General features: G+C 37.7%; 1 protein-coding gene across 1 annotated transcript; it reads right to left on the bottom strand.

Moving 5' to 3' along the window:
* Positions 1-469: 469 nt before the first annotated feature.
* LOC140155517 (transient receptor potential cation channel subfamily A member 1-like) lies at positions 470-19,256 on the bottom strand. The gene is made up of 21 exons (XM_072178392.1): positions 18,910-19,256; positions 17,959-18,094; positions 17,590-17,761; positions 16,189-16,367; positions 14,144-14,251; positions 13,088-13,196; positions 12,557-12,654; positions 11,819-11,994; positions 11,377-11,425; positions 10,590-10,874; positions 10,262-10,344; positions 9,641-9,798; positions 8,734-8,912; positions 7,924-8,093; positions 7,162-7,306; positions 5,359-5,442; positions 4,837-4,907; positions 3,546-3,747; positions 2,158-2,283; positions 1,101-1,266; positions 470-530 (listed from the first exon to the last, which is right to left on the bottom strand). The coding sequence occupies exons 1-20, from the start codon at positions 19,221-19,223 to the stop codon at positions 1,156-1,158; spliced, it is 2,955 nt and encodes a 984-aa protein (XP_072034493.1). The 5' UTR covers positions 19,224-19,256; the 3' UTR covers positions 470-530; positions 1,101-1,155.
* Positions 19,257-20,305: the final 1,049 nt, after the last annotated feature.

Below are 20,305 nucleotides of genomic sequence, written 5' to 3'. Positions count from 1 at the left end.
ACATAGCACTGTTAGATCCAATGCAGATAAAAAAAACGTCACACTCATGACGACCGTTCGCGAAGACCCGCACACGGTATCATATCATACTGTTTTCTATAGCCGTTCGGGATTACCCCACCACTCATGTATTACTTTTTATTAATTGTACTGATAAGCTATTTATGTCAACACGATATGGTCACGTCATATCTTTAAACAGTCGTCCTCATGTCTAATTAATTGTACAATTCACCCCTCTTCATCACTACAATATTTCCTAATCATCTGAAAACCGACCTGACGATAAAAAGTGTCCGATTTCGTTTTTAATATTATGTGAGAAGAACCCCCAACCTCTTGACCCAAATATGCATTGTGTGAATGTATCTTTGTATTAGCTTTACTGCAGAGTAGTGTGATAGCGTCACCTTTCTCGGGTTAGCTATAACAGCACCGTTCGGGATTACCCGCCGTTACCCGTACCTACCTTGAGCAATGATATAAGCGTAGTGAAGAACATTGTCACATATAAACCAAAGAAATCAAATCTGCGTGAAGACGAAAACAATGAAATGAAAGAAAACAATAAAATAAACGGGAAAAATCAAAAGGAATTCAAACAAAACATAAGAAAGTCCTCAGCAAAAGGACTATAAGTTTGTGTATACCGATAACACGCGGGTATGGCCGTATTTGTGCACAAAAAGCCCTCTAGTTTTAGTAGCGGGTCCAATGCCGGATTTACCATAGGGCCCGGGCCCAGGGCCCCCAAATTTTTGGGGCCGCCAAAATTACCCTGTGCAGTGTGCATCTTCCATTTTAGCCGAAAAACACCATGTTTTGGGCCAAAATAGGGTACAAGAATTGCACAATTTTTCGCGCTTTGCGCGCACTGGCCTGTTATATGGCAAAATTCAGTTTCAATTTGGGCTAAAATAGTCTAAAATTGAATTGAATAAATGTCCTAGTAAAATCTAAAACGGCGCGTTTGGGGGCCTCCAAATTTTGACCTGGCCCAGGGCCCCCAAAAGGTAAATCCGGTCCTGAGCGGGTCAGTGGGATAGGGCAATTTGGAAATGTTTCCCCCTACCCTCTGTATTAGAATACTTCTGTCTCACCTGTTTAAAACAAATATGAAGTTCATCCATGTGCCGAATACTGCGATTGTTCCACTCACCCAATTGTAGTCACATGGCGCCAAGTACGGGGGAACACAAAGAGCATAGTAGGTACATACATGGCCCAATTCAAGTAATTAGAAGGATTCCTAAAATACGCAAATCTCTGTAACAAAAATACCATTAAAAAGAAAACATCAACAATACCAATTGGGCATTGTTAGGCTTGCTCTTTTCTCAAATAATGACAGAACCAAAAAAACCGACGTGGAAAGACTTTTAATTTACATGTTCAATTCGCCGGCAGATCCGCCATGAGCTGTTGTGGCGTGTGGTGGTGAGCTGAACGACATGTAATCGCCAGTGCGCGCTGGTTCGAATCCGAACGGTTCTGATTTTTTCTCACCTTTATTATAATGCCAGTTTGTCTGTGCTCCATTTCTTTAATTTGATTAAGATTTGTAAGAAAAATAGAAAGAGGGAAAGAAATAGAAGGGGGGAGAAAGAAAGAAGGGATAGAGAGGGGAGAGAGAGAAAGAGAAAAAAAGAACAAGAAAAAGTAAGAAACAGAAAGAGAGAGTAAGAAAGAAAGAAAGAAAGAAAGAAAGAGAGAAACAGAAAGAGAGAAAACGAGAAAAAATAGAGAAAAAGAAACAAGAAAAGAAAGAAAGAAAGAAAAACAAGTGGTGGTCGTGTTCTACAATGCAGTGGCTTACCCGTGCGCAGGATTTTTTGACTCGTGCGGCACACAATCCTGTTCTCCCGAATGACTGCACCCAAAACGGTTGACCCAATACTTTTTAGATGGTTTGAAAAAGTGATATTCTAAGTTTGATGCACTATTCATTGTTTTATCTTAATAATATTATCAGAAAATTTTCCGGTTCAAACTGGCATGAACAGTGACCACTCCAGCATCACCCGAATGACAATTTTCCCCGACTGTGCCCCCCCCCCACTTGCGCACGCCACTGATATAATGTAAATTTGATTTTAGGCCACATATTTATTATAGAGGTACATGAGTTGATTTCAAGATTTTTCAAGTTTTTCTTACTTGTGTGAACATGTTGATTAATTCATAGACGACACTGGACGCAATGTAACTTATTATAAACAACTGTATTCCAATTATAGTCGGATCCCAGACATAGATATGATATACTGTGTCGTTTTTATCTAGCTGCAATATAAACAATATTAATAAATTAATATAAATTGTGTTCACTGCATTGATATCGATACATAAAAAACAATTCAAGGTTCCCGATTTAGTATCCCTTTTTTTCAAAGATTATTTACTTTATTAACTTACACCCCACCAACACACCCCACACCTATCATCCACCCCACGCAAATACATAGCACGAGCAAACAGACCTACACCCCCCCTCCACATACACACCCACAATTTCGAGGGCACAGAAAAATTGCAGTTGCATCATACATACATAACCGGTTTTGTTTTTTAAAGAGACTGTACATGTCTTGGAGCTTCCAAAAAGGCTTTTTTTGTCCTTTGCCCTCCAGATTTGCTCTTCCTTTTTTTGTTAGAGGGGCCCTTTTTTCTTTCTTTTTTTTGTCAGGGGTGGCACTCTGCCCCCCCCTGCCCCCCCCCTGCTCCCTGCTGGCTACGCTACTGATAAAATGGTCGTATAGGGCCTGTTTCGTATTTCTAGTAGGAGGCCTGTAACATTTAGGAGGCTACACTTCCGGTTACTCCCCGGTTATTCACGGCAGCTATTAATTCGCCTACAGGGATCTCACAAAGCTTCAGAATACACCTCAGATCTGCCCTGCTGTTTCAACAATTGTCAATACCGGCGTGTAGATTACGTGCTTTGATATTAATCAGGACGAATAGATTTAGTATAATTTATAAAATAAATGATAGAGAAAAATACAATTATATATAAATATAAATCATCAATGGAATAAATTGGTCTCCCTAAATTTTCAGGCCTCCAGAAAAACAGGCCAACATGTTTTATAATATTAATTTGATATTGATCACTGAAAAGTAGAAAATAAAAATGTCGGTAATGTTATCCGACGTTGTCAAAATGTTATTGTGTCGAACTGTTAAAAGGTCTTTCATAGTTCCATCGAGAACCAAAACAACATTTTTTAAGTCGCTTTATGGTTAATAAATTAATATTCTTAAACCATTTTCTTAACAAAAATACCAACAATGTCGTTTTAGATTGATATATTTTGTATAATTGAAAAATATCATGGAACAAATAGAAGTCAAGTACTTTTCGTTAACCATGTTGACGCTGTAACATTTGTTTAGTCTTCTTTATCAATCGCTTATTTATTTTTATAACGTGCTGGTCACAGCTACCGCACTCTAAGAAATAATGGTTCAAAATAGAACCTTTTTTGAATGTCCTCTCAGGAGAACCGTCGCTCTTGAACCTCTAAAACCCTTAAAGGTCTTACTTGGTAGAGGCCAACGTGAGCCTGCAAAGCCCACTCTGGAAGGTCCGATTCATTTGCAGCATTTACAACAGGACAGCCAACATCATCTCGCTCGGAATTATTGTATACGGGTAGATTCTGACGTAAGTACAGGCTAATGAGAATAACAAACGTCAGGTAGAAGAAAAAATCGGCGTAACTAAAGTAGCGAGCAAACATCTTCCTGTTTGAAGACAAATACATAATGTTTGAAAAAAATGTAATTATATGGTCTCCGAGGCTGAAAATTGAAGTCAAAACGCATTTTTTTTTCAGTATTCATGATGGTATCAGAAAATATGATGGCAAATATTGAAGAAAGTACCAATACAAACATTTAAAAAAAATCTCCTTTCTATTTGGCCATATATCTTTAAAACCAACAATTCAATTAAATGTGCCCTGGTATCATTAAGCGAATCATACCAACATTGCGAATTCGATTGCAACATGTGTCTTCATACTCAACATGTTTAAGTGAGCATCAAAATACACAAATGAATGGCCAATTTCAAAAGTTGTTATTTGGGAGTGTTTCTTTGTTTCGTCACGGTACTCTCGTGTACCTGAATTTCGTACCAGCGACTGGCGCAAAGTAGAGTGATTTTTGTATAAAAAAAAAAAGTCAAAGAGTTACAGAAAGAAACTGCTCTAAAATGTTATATTAATTTATAGTTTGTTTAGTCTTGAGTAATTCTTGCGATTCACAATGAAAACCAGTCCATGTCGCCCCTGTTTCTTTTCTTACATAGAATAAATCGTATACCTTACCTAAACCAACGAAATGCATGTGACGTATGTTTTTCCGCTGTCTATAGTTGGTTTTATACACAATACGATGCGCCGCCAGCGGTTGCTCTTGCCAGGCCAATTGTTGACCTCCAGGGTTGATAAAATAGCCGTTCTAGTCATCGGATTTTCACGTGAATGAGATAATAATAGCCTTATGTTGAAATCAGCTCCATAAAGGATTCCATGTGATGATATTTCTCAATAAATAGAAAATGGATTTACTATAATGATAAATTGTTGTTTTAGTGTGCTTTTGCGTGCAACATCATTATATTGATATCTAAACACATTATTTCTGTGTTGTATTTGTATCACGAGGGCTTTGGATGTTGACAATTTTCCAATAATTCACTGCGTATTTTGGCCTCTCCCCAGCCACCGCTGGCTGCGCATCGTATTGTGAATCGTTTGAATTTATACATCATGACGACTCCATTGCAGATGTGAAGAGAAAGTCTGAAAGAAAGCACTTCTTACGTACCATTTTCGCGCCAAACTGGTCTGTGACAAGCTGTGACCCAATAGCTTTTCTCGCTTGAATTGCACCATTGTCTAGAATTTAAAAAAAAAGGTATACATGTATGAAAAGAAGAAAAAGAAGGCCGCTACAGACTCCAAGTATTCGACGTAGAATATTGTATGTAACATATCTACGTAATTTAATCTATTCCCATTCTATTTCCAGTAATGTTTAAGTTAATCATATATGTTACGTAGAATATCCGGTGGAAATATATTACCGATTTTACGTCATCATCAAACATTCGATAGAACTTTTAAGTTTAACAATGTTTAAAATCATTACTGGAAAAAAAATTGGAATGGATTAAACAACAAATCAAAAAAAGTAGGAAAAAAAAGGAATGTGCATAAAACAAAAATGGCCGCTTTGCAAAAATGTGGCTTTCCAATTATGTCCAGGTGTATTCCCCGGGTCGGGTGTATTCATTGTTTTGCTTAGAATTACTATAGTCTAATACTTCTATGTATTTATAACACTTACCTCTAGGGCGAAATATCGTGTTTTGTGTTTGTCGTATGTGATATCATCAGGACCAGGATCTATATATCGATAATCGTATGTTACCTAGTAGTATGATAATCAAAAGCAGATCTTAGAACCTTAGAATGTATAAACATGATAATTGAGACGCTATTTCACATAGAGGACAATAACCCAAAGCCAACAACAACTACAACGAAACGTTGAAATAATAATTTATTTTGTGTCCATGCATTTTCAAAATGAAGCCGCAGCGTAATTTTTACATCACCTCTTCCTTAACAAAAGTTGCATTTTCATCACTGCCCATCGTAAATTCCTTTTGAAATTGTCTGAGGTGACCGCAGAAACAGTTGTCAATTATCAAACAAGACCCAGATTTAACGATTCTCATTATATAACCAGTTTGATATAGTAACGTCAATGCTTTTTGCCCGGGGCTTTTTGCAGTTACGCCCTGCGCGATCAACATTATGCGGGTGATTTAATACTGCGACCGCGGCGAAATACACACCAACATCACTATCGAACTTGAGGCGAACCAATGTATAGGAAGTGACCTTCGCATCATACTGCAGTTACTGTCCGTTTTCCTATACACAATACACAGTGCTCTTTCCCATTGACGTGTGACCTCTACAAATAGCCCTACGTTAAAAGTATAGGGATATGACTAGTTAACGTCGCTGTGTGAAAAATAACCGGCCAATAGTAAAAGTACTCTTCTAAAGTTCTAGAAAATATAGTTTTTAACATGTCCTAAATTTTTAGCTAATTTAGATGTTTGGAAATATTCGTACTTTGGTGTTTTAGTTAATGTTATAGGTAATAGTACATTGCCTAGTTAACGTCGCTGTGTGAAAAATAACCGGCCAATATTAAAAGTACTCTTCTAAAATTCTAGACAATATAGTTTTGTAACATGTCCTAAATTTTTAGCTAATTTAGGTGTTTGGAGAGGTCGCACTTTTGTGTTTTAGGAAGGATATGTAAACGACAGATAACACCAAAAATATGAAGAAATTATTTCCAAACCGTGTTAAGTCAACAATCATTATGTTGCTCATTTTCAAGAATGCTGGTTTACAAAAAGCAGACCATTGTCTCATTTCGTGAACAAAGGTACACATACCATTGTTTCCTTTCGTTTCCTTTATAATCGGTTACCCAACTGAAGCTATAATACCAGCTTTATTGCGATATCGCACATGAAAACAGACACTTGTGCACAACCAGAGAAGATCCGATTTAATCAGTTGAGCTGTTTCAATGAGTGTTATCTTGGTTTAATAGCTTTTAGGGACGCACCATTTGATACTCAGGGGGGGGGGGGGTAGGAAGTTGGGGTCGGGGAAAGATTTTTTTTTTTTGCCGCCGAAGGCGGCATGTTTTTTTTTTAAATTTCATGCATTTATACACAGTTAGGTGGGGGAAGTTTCTTTTTTTTTTTAGTATTGGTGGGGAAATTTTTTGTTTTTTGCTCATGTAGTGGGTGAAGTTTTTTTTTTTGAAAAACTTCCTACCCCCACCCTGAGAATCTAATGGTGCGTCCCTTAATGGGGTTAAGTCCTGCAAAGGTCGAGATGAATTCTACTGTAGACATGACTGCATCATGTGAGGCATTTGTTGTAAAATGTTGACAGGCTCAATACATGGGGTATGACACATTCACTGTACTAAATGAGTTATTATAATCGATGTGAAGTGGCAAATTTTCTTTAAGGCGCATGTAAACTCATGTAGGCAGATTTTGAAATGCACTATTTTATATAAAGTTTCCCATGCTATGCATGCTATGTGTACCTTCAATTGAGGATGATGCATATCATCGTGCGACTTTGTCACACATTGGTCCAGTACTTGCAGAGCAGCTTCCGGTAGCACAGCTATTAGTCTCCTCATGGGGGAGTGACCAGTCGCATCACAGTTATTCATGGCGACTTCCCAACTAAAAATAGAAACAAGGATCGGAGTGCAAAGGTAAGTGCAATAAAGGCGCGTATGTGACATTTTCATAATTTTAAAAGAGATGTATTTTTATTTTTACCGGACATTGTTATCATGCAACTATATCCTAACCCAGGTTAGATGAAATATGCAAGTGTAAGATGCAATATGCAAAAATATAACTTAAACGAGTAAAGACGGAAAAGAAATTCGTTTCTTCAGTCCAAATGTTCTGATGAGTGCAAACGTATTATGCAAAATATTGTATAATGATTTAAGTATGGGCTGCATATGCTTGCTTGCTTTAGTGACCACTAAAACCGTAGCCGTCGGTTATTTGCACATTTTATACCTAGCATACCTCTGTTATCAGTGTCATCTCTAATTTCTAATTGCACACGTTTTAAATACATCTTAAAACTGATTTGGTTTGATTTTAATATGTTCTGTTCAACAACATTGAAGGGAGGGTTTCAAAACTCGACCGCCGGTTGCCCGCCGGTTCCGCCCGATTGGAGCAAGTTTCTATTGTTCTATACAATGGAACGCGGTCAACCGCCATCCAACCGGTGGTCGAGATTTGAAGCGGCCCCTAATGCTTTTTTGACTAATCCTCACCCTTTACAAGATAATATCGCTTTAGCAACTTCCTCTTGTTTGTGCTCTATGGCTACGTCCAATGGGTATCTACCGTATACATTTTGTAGTCGTAAATCTCCTCCACTATTCAGCAAGAGTTTTATTGGGGCTACATGTCCGGCTTGTGCACACAGGTGAAGAGGTGTGTTCTGTGAAACAATCACAGAAAGTATGCTATGTAAGTTGAACAATCTCGGTGTTAGTGATATTAAGTACAAAAGCATTTTATATAAAGATGACAGTTGTTAATGATGTCTGTCCCGTTGTAACTCGTATTGGGAAGCTGATGCTGGGTGTGAAGGTTTATTATGGGCATATGTCTAGGGTGCATGTGTTTCTGGGCTGCAAGTCCGTGAGTAGGTATACTTTGGTATAAATGCAGTTCATGGAATAATTGGTGCAACTGTGATCAGCGACAACCTGTATCGTGTGCATAGGCCGTGGGTATGGCTCACTATAAATCACAAAGTTATTTTTATATACCCAAAATACTATAGCGTTTGATGTTTTTTTTGGTGCTGCAATTGATCATTTTGGCATTTTCTGGAATCCTTTGAGAAGAAAGCCACTCACATCGTCAATGCGCACGCTTGACTAGTACTAGTAGTAGAATAAGTAGATTGAATCTTTCATCGTCTACCAACTACGGATGTATACTGTCAGATGTTTGTTGACCGACTGAGGGAAACAGTCTAAAGCGTGTACATGGACAAACGTGACATGGCATAGCTTTGATTTCTTTTGCAATGAATATCTGAAATTTACGAAATGACCAATTTGTTCACTCACTTGGTCCTTGTCTGCGGCGTTAACATCAGCATTATTATTGATCAGGACGTACATAGTTGGAATCTCATTGTTCTTAGCTGCAAGCGCTAAAGATGAACGATGATCATCATTCCTATTTGGTAGTAACAAGATATCAGAAATTAGTACAATTAGTACAATCCAAGTAGGACCTTTATTTCCTAGTATAATTGTTTTTAGAGTTTTAAAGACTTTACATAAGTCGACTTCACACATGGTACTCTAACAGACCATTCTTATAACTAGCACTTTCCTGTCGTTTATGGAGTGAACATCGATATCGTTCCCTTGTCCTCGCTTCGTTGTTAATTTATGATACGTGATATCGATGCACACCCCACCAACGATAGGAAAGTGCCAATTATAGGAATGGTCTGTAAAATGACAAAGATATGATATCAACACTCTAATGACCGAATTTACCCTATGCATAGTGTGGAAATAAATGGCATATATTTGATATTATGTAGTAGTAAGGTGGCTTTCCAGGACATCACCACTTCCGGCTAACAGGTCACGAGATCAAATGTCAACCGGGTCATTTCCGTCAAAGGCCACCCTACTACTGATATTCTGTCCACGGGAGTACATCGTCCTTGGATAAAACCATTTTCTTCCCTGTAACAAATATACGGGAGGATAGGATATTCGTGCATATTCTTAAACGTGAGATGCTGGACAAAATTTCATGTTAGGTCACAGATTTGCTGAATACTCGCCATGCTTGTGGAGCACTTTCTACATCTTGATACAGTAGTCAATTGACGAAATCAATGAACGTGTACATTCATTATGGAATCTTTTCCGGCTCACAAGCCATTAAATACATCGAATTTACCCATTGTTTAGCAATTATTATCAGCAAAAACTTTCGACTATACTTGCCTACTCGCCATATCTGCACCCATTTTGATGAGGAATTTTACAATTTTGTGATGTCCATTTTCACTAGCCAGCAACAATGGCGTCATGTCATCTATGTCATCATCATTGAGAGGAACTGGACATGCTTGTAGTAATGCATCCACACATTCCAAATGCCCGTTTCTGTTGAGGTATTAAATAATTTAAGTTACAGTAAGGAACTGTGATGATCAAATGCACTCCGAACAATACAAGATAACTGAAAGTTTGAGTCGCGATTCTTAGCTATCCTTTCAGGGTTCCCTCTTTTTGGAGCGGCAAACCTGATAAAATTATTAACAAGTTTGCCAAAGCGAAGGTGCTTTTAAGGCCACTTTTGCCGAAATACGCATTGGTCTCCACTGAAAACCCACCCATCGAATAAACCTAAATCGCTGAACAGGAAGAACTCCCTCACAAAGTGCAACTGCTTTACAATGGCCAACATTCTCTCGGTATAATTAGATGGAAATACTTGATCAAAAACATACGAAGTATCTTCCCAAAGGTACAACACATATCAGTCATAATTCAGTAACTGTGAACTGGAAGTGATTGGGTGGTTGTGTATTCATGTGTTTATAATCAAAACCAAAAATCCACTTACTGAGAAGCGATGTGCAGAGGCGTCTTTTCTTCCCCATCTCTGACAACTAAATTAACACCATTCTCTATCAGAAGATTCAAAACCTAATAATACAAATATATGAAACATAACAAATAAATTGAAAATCAAAATTATGAAAGTAAGCACGTAGTTGGAGTAAGAGACCATTAAAACTGGATTCATGCTATTTATGTACACTGTAAGACACATGTTTCTATTTTTAAAGTTCTCCATTGTTGAAGACATGTCCATTATTTTGTTAAAAGATGAAGAGATAGATAGAGGGAAGGGAGCGTGAAAAAACGCACCCAAGGAGGAACATATATACCTTGACATTGCCGACCTCTGCTGCATAATGTAATGCTGTCTGTTCTCGTCTATCTTTCCATTCCAATATCTCATCTCCACCATGTCCATGTTCAAATAACATCTTAGCAAATTCTAGATGCTGCATTTCAACTGCCCAGTGTAGACATGACTTCATTTCTTTGTCTACGGCATCAATATTAGCTCCGTATCTTAGGAGTGATCGCCCAGCCTCAGTTTGTCCCTTCCAGGCTGCGCAAAGAAGTGGGGTAAAGTTGTCTTCATCTTTAGAATCGAGGAACAGACCCTGATAGAGAAATGAAATGAAAGGGGCATCTCAAAATAACAAGCTTACTATATATTATAATACGTCTTGTTTTACGTGTAGCTGTAAACTTAAAATTAAATATAAAGGTGTTGCTGGGAACACTAGCCAATTGTTACAACATCGTCGTTTTGAGCGGCAAATCTGATAAGTGTTAACATGTTTCTTTGCCAAACACGCTTAAACAAACAACTGCAGTCTGCTCGCTTTAAACAGTTAACTAAACTGGGCTAAAAAAAGAAACTTTCCAGGTTGTGACATATAATACAGCAAGTAGTTCCATGCCAATGCGTTGTTCAGTTGTGTCAGTAAGGCAACCGTTTGGATATTGACATATCATTAGAATAGAGTATTGAAGTAATCTTGTGTGTAATTTATATTCATTTTGAATGACAGATTGTCAAGATCTGACCAAGTGAAAAATTATAAGTTTCTTTTTGAGCCCAGTTTATAGCGAAAGAAAATGATAAATTTAAAGACGTACCTGCCGAATTAGCAGAAGTATAGTATCCACGCGGTTGTAAAGCGCAGCTCTGAGAAAAAGAATAAATGTGTGTTAAATTTGTGGATTATAATTAACATAAGAGTGTATTTGAGTGTATTTAAAACAACAATTTTAACATAACTGACATAAGGCGACGAAAAAAAGAAACCCTGTTCTACGGCCGGACGGACCTTTCAAGTCGGGTCGGTCGGTCGCCCTTTTTTTGGAAAATGACACAAAAACTCACCAAAATCTGTAAATAATTAGCAATTTGAAAAAAAAAATTGTTTCGGAAAATTCCGAAATTTAGGTCGGCATTCATTTGTACAGGAAAGTTTTTTTCTACAATTTGTTCAAAATCTGGGTCGGTCGGTCCCGTAGAACAGGGTTTTCTTTTTTCGTCGCCTAAGCGATCATATGATTAACAAAAAATAATACACACCTATGCAATGGTGTCATCTGTTCTCTGTCGTGGATCTCTGTTTCTGCTCCTTTATCAATAAGCATCTGAGACAGTGGTTCTTCACCTATAATTGCTGCCTGATGTAACGGCGTGAAACCGTTGGTAGTTTTCTTGCAATTCACCGGTGCACCACGTTCTATTAGCGATCTAGCAACCTACGTTGTCGGAGGACACAAGACATAAGTGTAGTTTACAAATGAAATTGATAAATCGACTGCTCAGTGGCAGAAGTGTTAAGTACATGTAGCTGCCCTGTGAACATTTGGCAATTTGCACACAGTATATTGTACTCATTTACACACGGCAGCTACACATGACAGCTATTGCACTTGCCCACTTCTGGCACTGAGTATTCGAAATGTCCTTTAGTCAATTCAGGTGATTTTTATACCATCTATGGCCAAAATACTCACAAATTGACTACAAATTTTCTTCGTGACATCTTACTCCATTATAAAGGAATAGCAAATTAACTTGATTGTTTTAAGAGTGAGGACACATCTACATTATTCATATTACATTCGATTCAATGTTGGTTCTCATAATTTCACAAATGAATGCATGGGAAAAAATCAGTGGCAACTTTTCATGAATAAATCATTTACACCATGCCTAATGACAGAACGACTAAATGCGTCTTCAATGATTTCTGGCTCTCCAAAATCTTAAGACTTTACAGCCAGTTTCAGATAATTTGATCATGGATGCAGTACTCACCGAAATGTGGCGATTACCAACTGCAAGATGCAGTGCCGTATTGCCTTCATTGTCCCTATCTGATAGGTACTCATTAAGGGGGATTCCGACTTGATTAGCTATTACATCAGAAAAACAATGAAAAAGAAATGAGAATGACAGAAGACAAGGGTATATTGCCTGAAAAGTGCAGAGCACCGATTCTCTAAACTATTCTAATAAGGATAACCTGTAATTGATCGTATTATAGCTTTTATCATTACGCCAACTTAATTATGTAAGAAATGCACCAACATTACCAACAATCATTACAATTATTGCTTGTAACATGTTGTGCAAAGGATTGCATGACCTGCAATCCTTTAAATTACAGCAGTTCCCAAATTTTGGGTCGCGACCCTTTTGGAGTCGCGGTCTCTTCCAAAGGGGTGGCAGGACTTGCTGGAAAAATAAAGAAATGCTTCTCCGTGTATTAAAGTGCAGGGCACCATCATATTGGTCGTGTAATTTATTTTGAACCATTTAGCATTAAAAACTGTTGTTCATTTGTACCTAGTGACATCAGGTATTGTACACATTCTTTGAAGCCACCTTGTGCAGCTTGCATCAATGGTGATACTTGGTTGACGTCGTAAGCACGAATAGCAGCACCTCTCTCCACCTGAAATTTAAGAGATACAAAAACCACCAATTAAGCAAAGGCGTTCAATGTCATTTTGATTGATTAAATACAACATCAGTGTTACGTAAGTAAAATGTATCAGATCGATCTAATTAAATTCTGCTTCTGTTTAGAGCGACTCTTGTATGGCTGGGATTCAGAAGACTTACCTTTAAAATATATCAAATTTGACGAAAATCAGACATAAAAATATATTAATTTTCTGGAATTTGAAATTGTCTTAGAAACTATTAAAGATCTCCGTGCGTACACGGCAGTTGAATTCACGAATCAATGATAGGCGTGATGATGTATGGTTTTGTAGCGGAGATCTGGAGTCTTTCAGAGCCAACTGAGACTCACAAAAGGATTTAATCTATTTCAACAAAATGCATGAGATTTTTCTATTAAAATGTTTTTATCCATACTGATGAATTATTAAGACAGTGTTAAAGCCATATTGTAATATTTGCTGAGGAGGACGCCCGTAATGTTTTTCAAAATTCTGTTTATTACGCGATTGTAATGTACTTTAGTAAACTAATATAACCTGCAAAAATCAAGGCTTTAGGTGCTGTAGTTGTGACAAAGTCCGAGATTTTGAATAAAACGACCGAAAAGACGTGAAATTATTACGATCGAAATATATTAGTCGAACGCGTACGCAATTTTCCAAACACAGTACGTATATGACGTGCGGGACGGTCATAACACATCAAAGGACCGACCTGAGTCACTTTCGCCGGTGTGGGCCGCATTGGCAGTATTATGTGCTGGAATTAGATAGCCTGTTTGGGCCAAAATTAAAAGAGGACATATCTGACAGTGAAAACGAACATTTTGTGGAAAAAAAAGTACAATTTTATTTCTTATCCATATGTTACAATATGCTATTAAGCCCGCAGTGAAGGGAAACAATTTCTACCTGTCCCTTTGAAATCACTTACAAGAAAGGTACATAGGTCAATATCGCCTTTGACGGTGGCTTGATGAAGGGGTGTACTTTTGTCTATGTCCCGTGAATTCACATCTGCTGATCCACTGTCAATCAGAACCTGTTAAAATTATTTAATATCAATAATATCAAACAAACAACCAATTATTAAGTACAATTTAAACACTCTTAGATAAAACCAATCAGAGCAAACGTCGTTAGCAAAATGTGAACCCAGCAAACACAAAACGTTTTCGACATCATTCGCAAAAGGTTATAAAAGGGTGTCAGAAAACATTTAAATGTCGGGTTATATAAAGGGTATATTAAGAGTATAAAACGTTTTCATAACCTTAAAAAACATTTTTTGATCATCTACTGCTCAGCAAATAAAAATGTTTTACAGAGAACGTTTAAATGTCGGGTTATATAAAGGGTATAAAAACGTTTTAATAACATTCCAAACACATTCTTGAAAATTTGATACAAAACATTCTAAACAGAATGTTATTTTGGGGTTGAAAAATATTTTTCGAGAAATGTTTGCCCAAAATATTTTCAATAACGTTTTAAAAATGTTTTCATGACCTTTATTAATATAACCCATTTAAATGTTATTAAAAAGTTTTTGAAAAAAACATTTTAAGAACATTTCTGTGTTTGCTGGGTTCAAATATTTTAACATAATGTTATTTAAGTATTGACACAATATTTGGCAAAAAAGTTTGCAAAAATGGTTTACAATAACATTTTTTGAAAACATTTAAAAATATTGTTGTAGTGTGTTTTCATACAAAACATTTTAAAGCGTTATCATGACCTTTATATAACCCGACATTTTAATGTTATTAAAACGTTTTTACCTAAACCAAAAGCCAAAATATAACTTATTTAAAACGTTTTTTAAAACGTTTTTGTGTTTGCTGGGAACCGTGTATTGATTTTGTACAATGCACGGGCGCGCACTACGCGTACGACTCGCAGTGCTTTCGGGCACGTTCACTTTTCTTGCAAATTGATACGTTTATATTTGCTCGAATTTTCCAACATTTTTGTTATAAAAATAACAAAAACCACGGGATTTTTTTCTCATTTATGAAATAGGTTTACTAATAAGGTGCGTATCACTTGTTGCTCGAGAAACTGTACAAAATATTGCACTGAGATGTCAATGGGCGTGTATATTTTTTGTACAATTTCACTCCCAACAAGTTACGCAAAAAATATATTAACACAAATAAATTCATAATTTTACTACTAAAGCAAGCTGACAATGACCTTGTGTCATGTTCATGTTTGTAGTCCATGTGGTAAAGCGATTTAAATTTAAACATGTCTTAGCTCGCTGTACGTTAGCTCTGCCTTAAACTTTGCGCTCTCCTTGAGGTGGTCACATAAACAGGTTGTCATATAGCCAAATGCAGTACATGACATTCTCGCGATGATTCGATAAGTTACATACGATAATAATACTGTGCAGCCATGGATTATAATTCCCAAGAAGTAACCTTTACCTGAGGCATTTGACAATAATTACATTACTCATTACGGCACTTATAATGAACATGGCATCATTGTGGTTAAAAGGAACCCTCTTAAGACACACGCATCATGATATAGAAACATAACTCGTACTCGGGGAGCTAGGGCCACTTTCTGTGCACCCCCACAGGACCAAACCAAACCAACTTTTTAGGTTCTGAGATGACCCCAAAACATAATCAGGATGTTCCCAAAAATATAAACTGGCCCCAAGGGGGGTAAAAGGTCATCGAACTTTGCATAGGGTCGAATTTCAAATTTGCTCAAATTGTGTGCTCAAATCCTTGTGACTAGGGGAATACATTGGAATGGTTTTCAACACAATTTGAGCAAGTTTGAAATTTTGACCCTATGCAAAGTTCGATGACCTGTTACCCCCTTGGGGCCAGTTTATATTTTTGGGAACATCCTGATTATGTTTTGGGGTCATCTCAGGAACCTAAAAAAGTTGGTTTGGTTTGGTCCTGTGGGGGTGCACAGAAAGTGGCCCTAGCTCCCCGAGTATCGCAATGGTACCTTCGCAATGTTTAAGAATCCACGTCTACAGCATATATGCAATGCCGTTTGCCCATTGATTAGTGCATCTGTTACGTCAGCACCACGTTTGAGAAGTGCTTCAGCAGCATCCGGGCAATTGTAACGTGCTGCCATATGCAGTGGTGTGGCACAATCTACCGGAGACTTGACGTTGACATCTGTATGGAGTGGAAAAAAAGAAACCCAGCATGATCATCTAAACAAGCAAAAACTTGATATAGAATATCACTGCAATAATCACTGGTGAGAGTGTTTGCTAAAATACAAAGGAACTGCATTTTAAGGCAGATGTATAATGTGAAAATATCACAGGAGAGCAATTGCTAATAGAAAGAGGGGCTGCATTTTGATCTGATCACAGATGAGAACAGCTTTAACTCTCGCGGCCTCAGGCAGGCCCGTACGCCGAGCGACGCACCCCCCCCCAAATTTGGAAAAGTATACAAAAAGTCCCAAAATTTCAGAAAAATCTGTTTTTTAACGCTTTTTTGGACAAAAATGTCAAAATTTTGGACAAAAGTCCACTTTTTCAAAATCAGCACCCCCAAAAAAAATGAAATCCTGCGTACGGGCCTGGCCTCAGGCCTTTAATTAAATTGAAAGGAGATTGATTTGATCAACTTGTGTTGTTATCAAAGCGAAAAGTTTACAAATCAGGACAGTTTTGATATAACTATAACTATAAATAGCGTTTCTGTAACACTTTTTAAACACTGTTAGCAATTATGGACTGTGCAATAATTGTGAGCCCTGGGAAGGTAAAATTGGAAGAAAATATTTTTGGCCAGCCGAAAGGGAGAGGGGGCAAACAATTTTTGGCAAGCCGAGAAGGGAGAGGGGCAAGCGATTTTTTGCACACATTCATGGGCGTCTTTTAAATAGAAGTTAACACTCTAAACATGCTAAAAGGTTTAGAATCGTTTACATATGCAAATTTCCATGCTCACTGCACTCGCAAAGTCTTTTTTGCAGGCCGATAGTGTGTGGTGGGAGGGGCAAGCGATTGTTGGCAGGCCGAGAAGGACCGAGCATTTTTTTGGCACGCCATTTGGAAATATTACCTCCCGGGGGCTCATAATTATTGCACAGTCCCTTAAGGGACCATTCACAAACACTTGTTAGGGGGGCCTGATGCAAAAAAAAAAATAATTTTTCGGCCCACCCCCTTTTCCGATCTCAAAATTTTCAGGGCCCCCCTTTTGACATGAAAATTATAGGTCAACCCCATAGAAAAGCATATAAACTCAATTTTCCCGGGAAAATTTGTGGTCAATTTTTTCAGAGCCCCCCTTAGGAGGGTCAAAGCTTTTAAGGGCCCCCTTTTTTGCATCAGGCCCCCCTAACAAGTGTTTGGGCCCTAATTGGATAATGACTATTTACTTGCTCCTCGTCGTATAAGCTCGTATATTCTTGAGGCGTCATTGCCTTCCGCAGCGATGTGTAAGGCTGCCAGGCCATTGTCATCCAGGTTCTCGGCATTGTTGACGGTAACTGGAAGCTTCCATGATAGTGTTGAGTCACGAATGTTGAATAAGGACTTCAACAGCGTGTTCTATCAAGAAATATGAAAAAAGCATATATTTCAAGAGAATCTTACCAATTTGTTGTTTTTGAATGATGCAAGGCAAAATAAAGTAAAAAACGAAATTTTACAGATTTTCATTTCTAAAATATGTGCAAGAATTAAATGGCAGGAAGAAAAGCATTTTTATTATGATGTGTGAAAAAAAAGAGAATTAATCGTTGTACCTTTGTTGATTTTGACACGCCTGTATTGTCTTTGTCACCGGCAGGTATCTGCAATTGTTCCCGTCTTCCTGTGCTCCATGTAGATACTTTTCTCATTCTCTCTACGGAATCTGGTTGACGCAATGAAGCCCCTTGTCTGAAACCAAAAGAGGTGTATGATGGATAAGGACTATTAAAGAATCATTTTGGGGCAGGAATAAATCTCTGCGTTTTGAATAAAGTCCTATTATGCTTATGCAAAATTACCCAAAATAGAACAAAAGTTACGATACAGTGGTCATTTAACTATTAACTCTATTTTGCGTACTAGCAGTGATTTCTGTTCAAGCTAACGAAGGTCTTTTTTTCGGGTGCAACCTGCAGCACAATTTGTTTTGTGCAATCTGAAGATATATCGGACTTTCTAACACCATCCGTAAATAAGTTCATCAGGATTGTTAATAGATATCATTTGTCAATTTTCTTTTTATCAAATCCAAATAAATATTGGGTAAAATGATGTTAAAACATACCTATGATGACGTTTCGTCGATTTGAGAAAGTGCTAGGATGTAGCACGAAACGTCATCATAGGTATGTTTTAACATCATTTTACCCAATATTCACTTGGATTTGATAAAAAGAAAAATCTACAAATGATTTCTAACATCATGTAATTTCCCATTTTATGAAAAATCTGGCATTGTGGTGATTTCAGTTTTACTCCCAAAATTGACTACCATTGTCTTTCAAATTAGGCGTTTATATAAAGCAAAGAATAATATATTCTTTCTTTGTGTAAGTTGCAGAAGAATACGTCACTACAAACTGAAAATACTATGGTTACGTAAACAGTATTTTTCTACTCATTCAGGAGAGAGTGGGGATTTTGAACGGGATCATATAATTTTGCTTGCCCCGCACTTCGATCGCTGAACGTTCGTCCTTTCAGAGTTCAATTAATATCTTTACCTGGTATGATCGGTACCAGTCCTTAGTCTTTTTCTTCCTAATGGTCCGAGTTTTTTCTGCGTTGTTAATACCGATCCATGATGGGTTTTGACTTGCCGCATAGGAATATTTTCTTGACGGTCGGAAAAACGAACTTGTCTCGGATCACGGGGTGGATTGGATCCTGGATCATGATCTGGATCGGAGTTTTCCTGTGCTGAGTGAGCGATGATAGGTCTCTTGCGGAGATTCGACATTTGATTAGTCAGTTGGTCATCTTTATCCTTGCTGTTTTTAAGATTGTCCGCAAAATAGCCGTTGTTATCCTCAGCCATCTTTAATTAGTGGGTGGTTCTACTGAGCACAATCAGCACACCTTCCTATAAGCGAGATATAAGAAGTGGAGACAAAATTAGTGAGAATGGCCTATAAAAAAAGATTTGCAATGCCCTTTTTCTGACTGACCCAAAAATGTAGGGTCGCAAATTGATTTTTCAAATTTGAATCGACCTACCGACCAAACGAGCGATCGACCCCGACTTTTATGCCATATATACAAACGTTTTATTAAACTAGTAATAAAGCCCGGGGGGGGGGCACTCCCTATCTGAAATGGCAGGGATGTGCCTCGGCCATGTTAAAAGTAGGGGGCATTCAGGTCAAATGTACAATTACAAAAATATGGGGTCATTCAGAACACAACCTGAAAAAAAATGGGGTCATTCGGTATGAAACTTTGAAAAAAAGGATGGTCATTGGGGTAACAAAAAGTAAAATGGGAGTCATTGAGTACAGGATTGCCAAATGAGTATCACTAAGTACACATAAATAAGTGCCAAACTGCGTAAAAACAACTTGGCCACCTTGGAAATGTGAAAAATCTCATTATTTCTGGAGGAGAACACAAATACCACCTATATTTGGGAATTAAAAGAGGGTCATTGGGTATAGCAGGAAATAGAAAAACGGGGTCATTGAGTACATGCATTTTTTTAAAGGGGGTCATTGGGTAATAGGTAGGACCATAACACAAAAAAGGGGGTCATTGGGTACAAGCCGGTTTGAAAAAGGGGGTCTATCCCGAGGCACATGATGCATATCTGTCATGGAAGTGCCCCCCGGGGTCTGGTGTGCTTTCATCTCCCACAAAAATACTGTGCACACGTAAATATCCGATTCCTTAAGTTCTACCGTGTGACACAACATAATAGTTATATGACACGTGACGTTTGTAAATTGCAAAGACAGTGTGCACAATATTTCGTGTCTAAGGAGCAGTCGAGATCCAAAACCTCAACATTCATTAACAAAAGCTAAGGTTATACCTAGCTCCAAAAAAGTTGAGATGCAGAAACCTTGGTATACATTACAGCCTGTCTCAAAAAAAATTGTGCAAGTGAAAAGCGCCCTCTTTGGC

This window comes from Amphiura filiformis, chromosome 1 (assembly GCF_039555335.1).
Source record: "Amphiura filiformis chromosome 1, Afil_fr2py, whole genome shotgun sequence".
NCBI classification, from domain to species: Eukaryota; Metazoa; Echinodermata; class Ophiuroidea; order Amphilepidida; family Amphiuridae; genus Amphiura; species Amphiura filiformis.
Note: the sequence above shows the minus strand (reverse complement) of the source record. Positions and strands in the feature narration are given on the sequence as shown.

Coding starts and splice junctions, on each gene's coding strand:
- LOC140155517 (XM_072178392.1), bottom strand. CDS start 19,223: ATGGCTGAGGATAACAACGGCTATTTTGCGGACAATCTTAAAAACAGC. Junction 12,655..13,087: donor ACAATACCTGATGTCACTAG/GTACAAATGAAC, acceptor CTGATGTAATAG/CTAATCAAGTCGGAATCCCC. Junction 1,267..2,157: donor TAATCAACATGTTCACACAA/GTAAGAAAAACT, acceptor TTTTTGTTACAG/AGATTTGCGTATTTTAGGAA.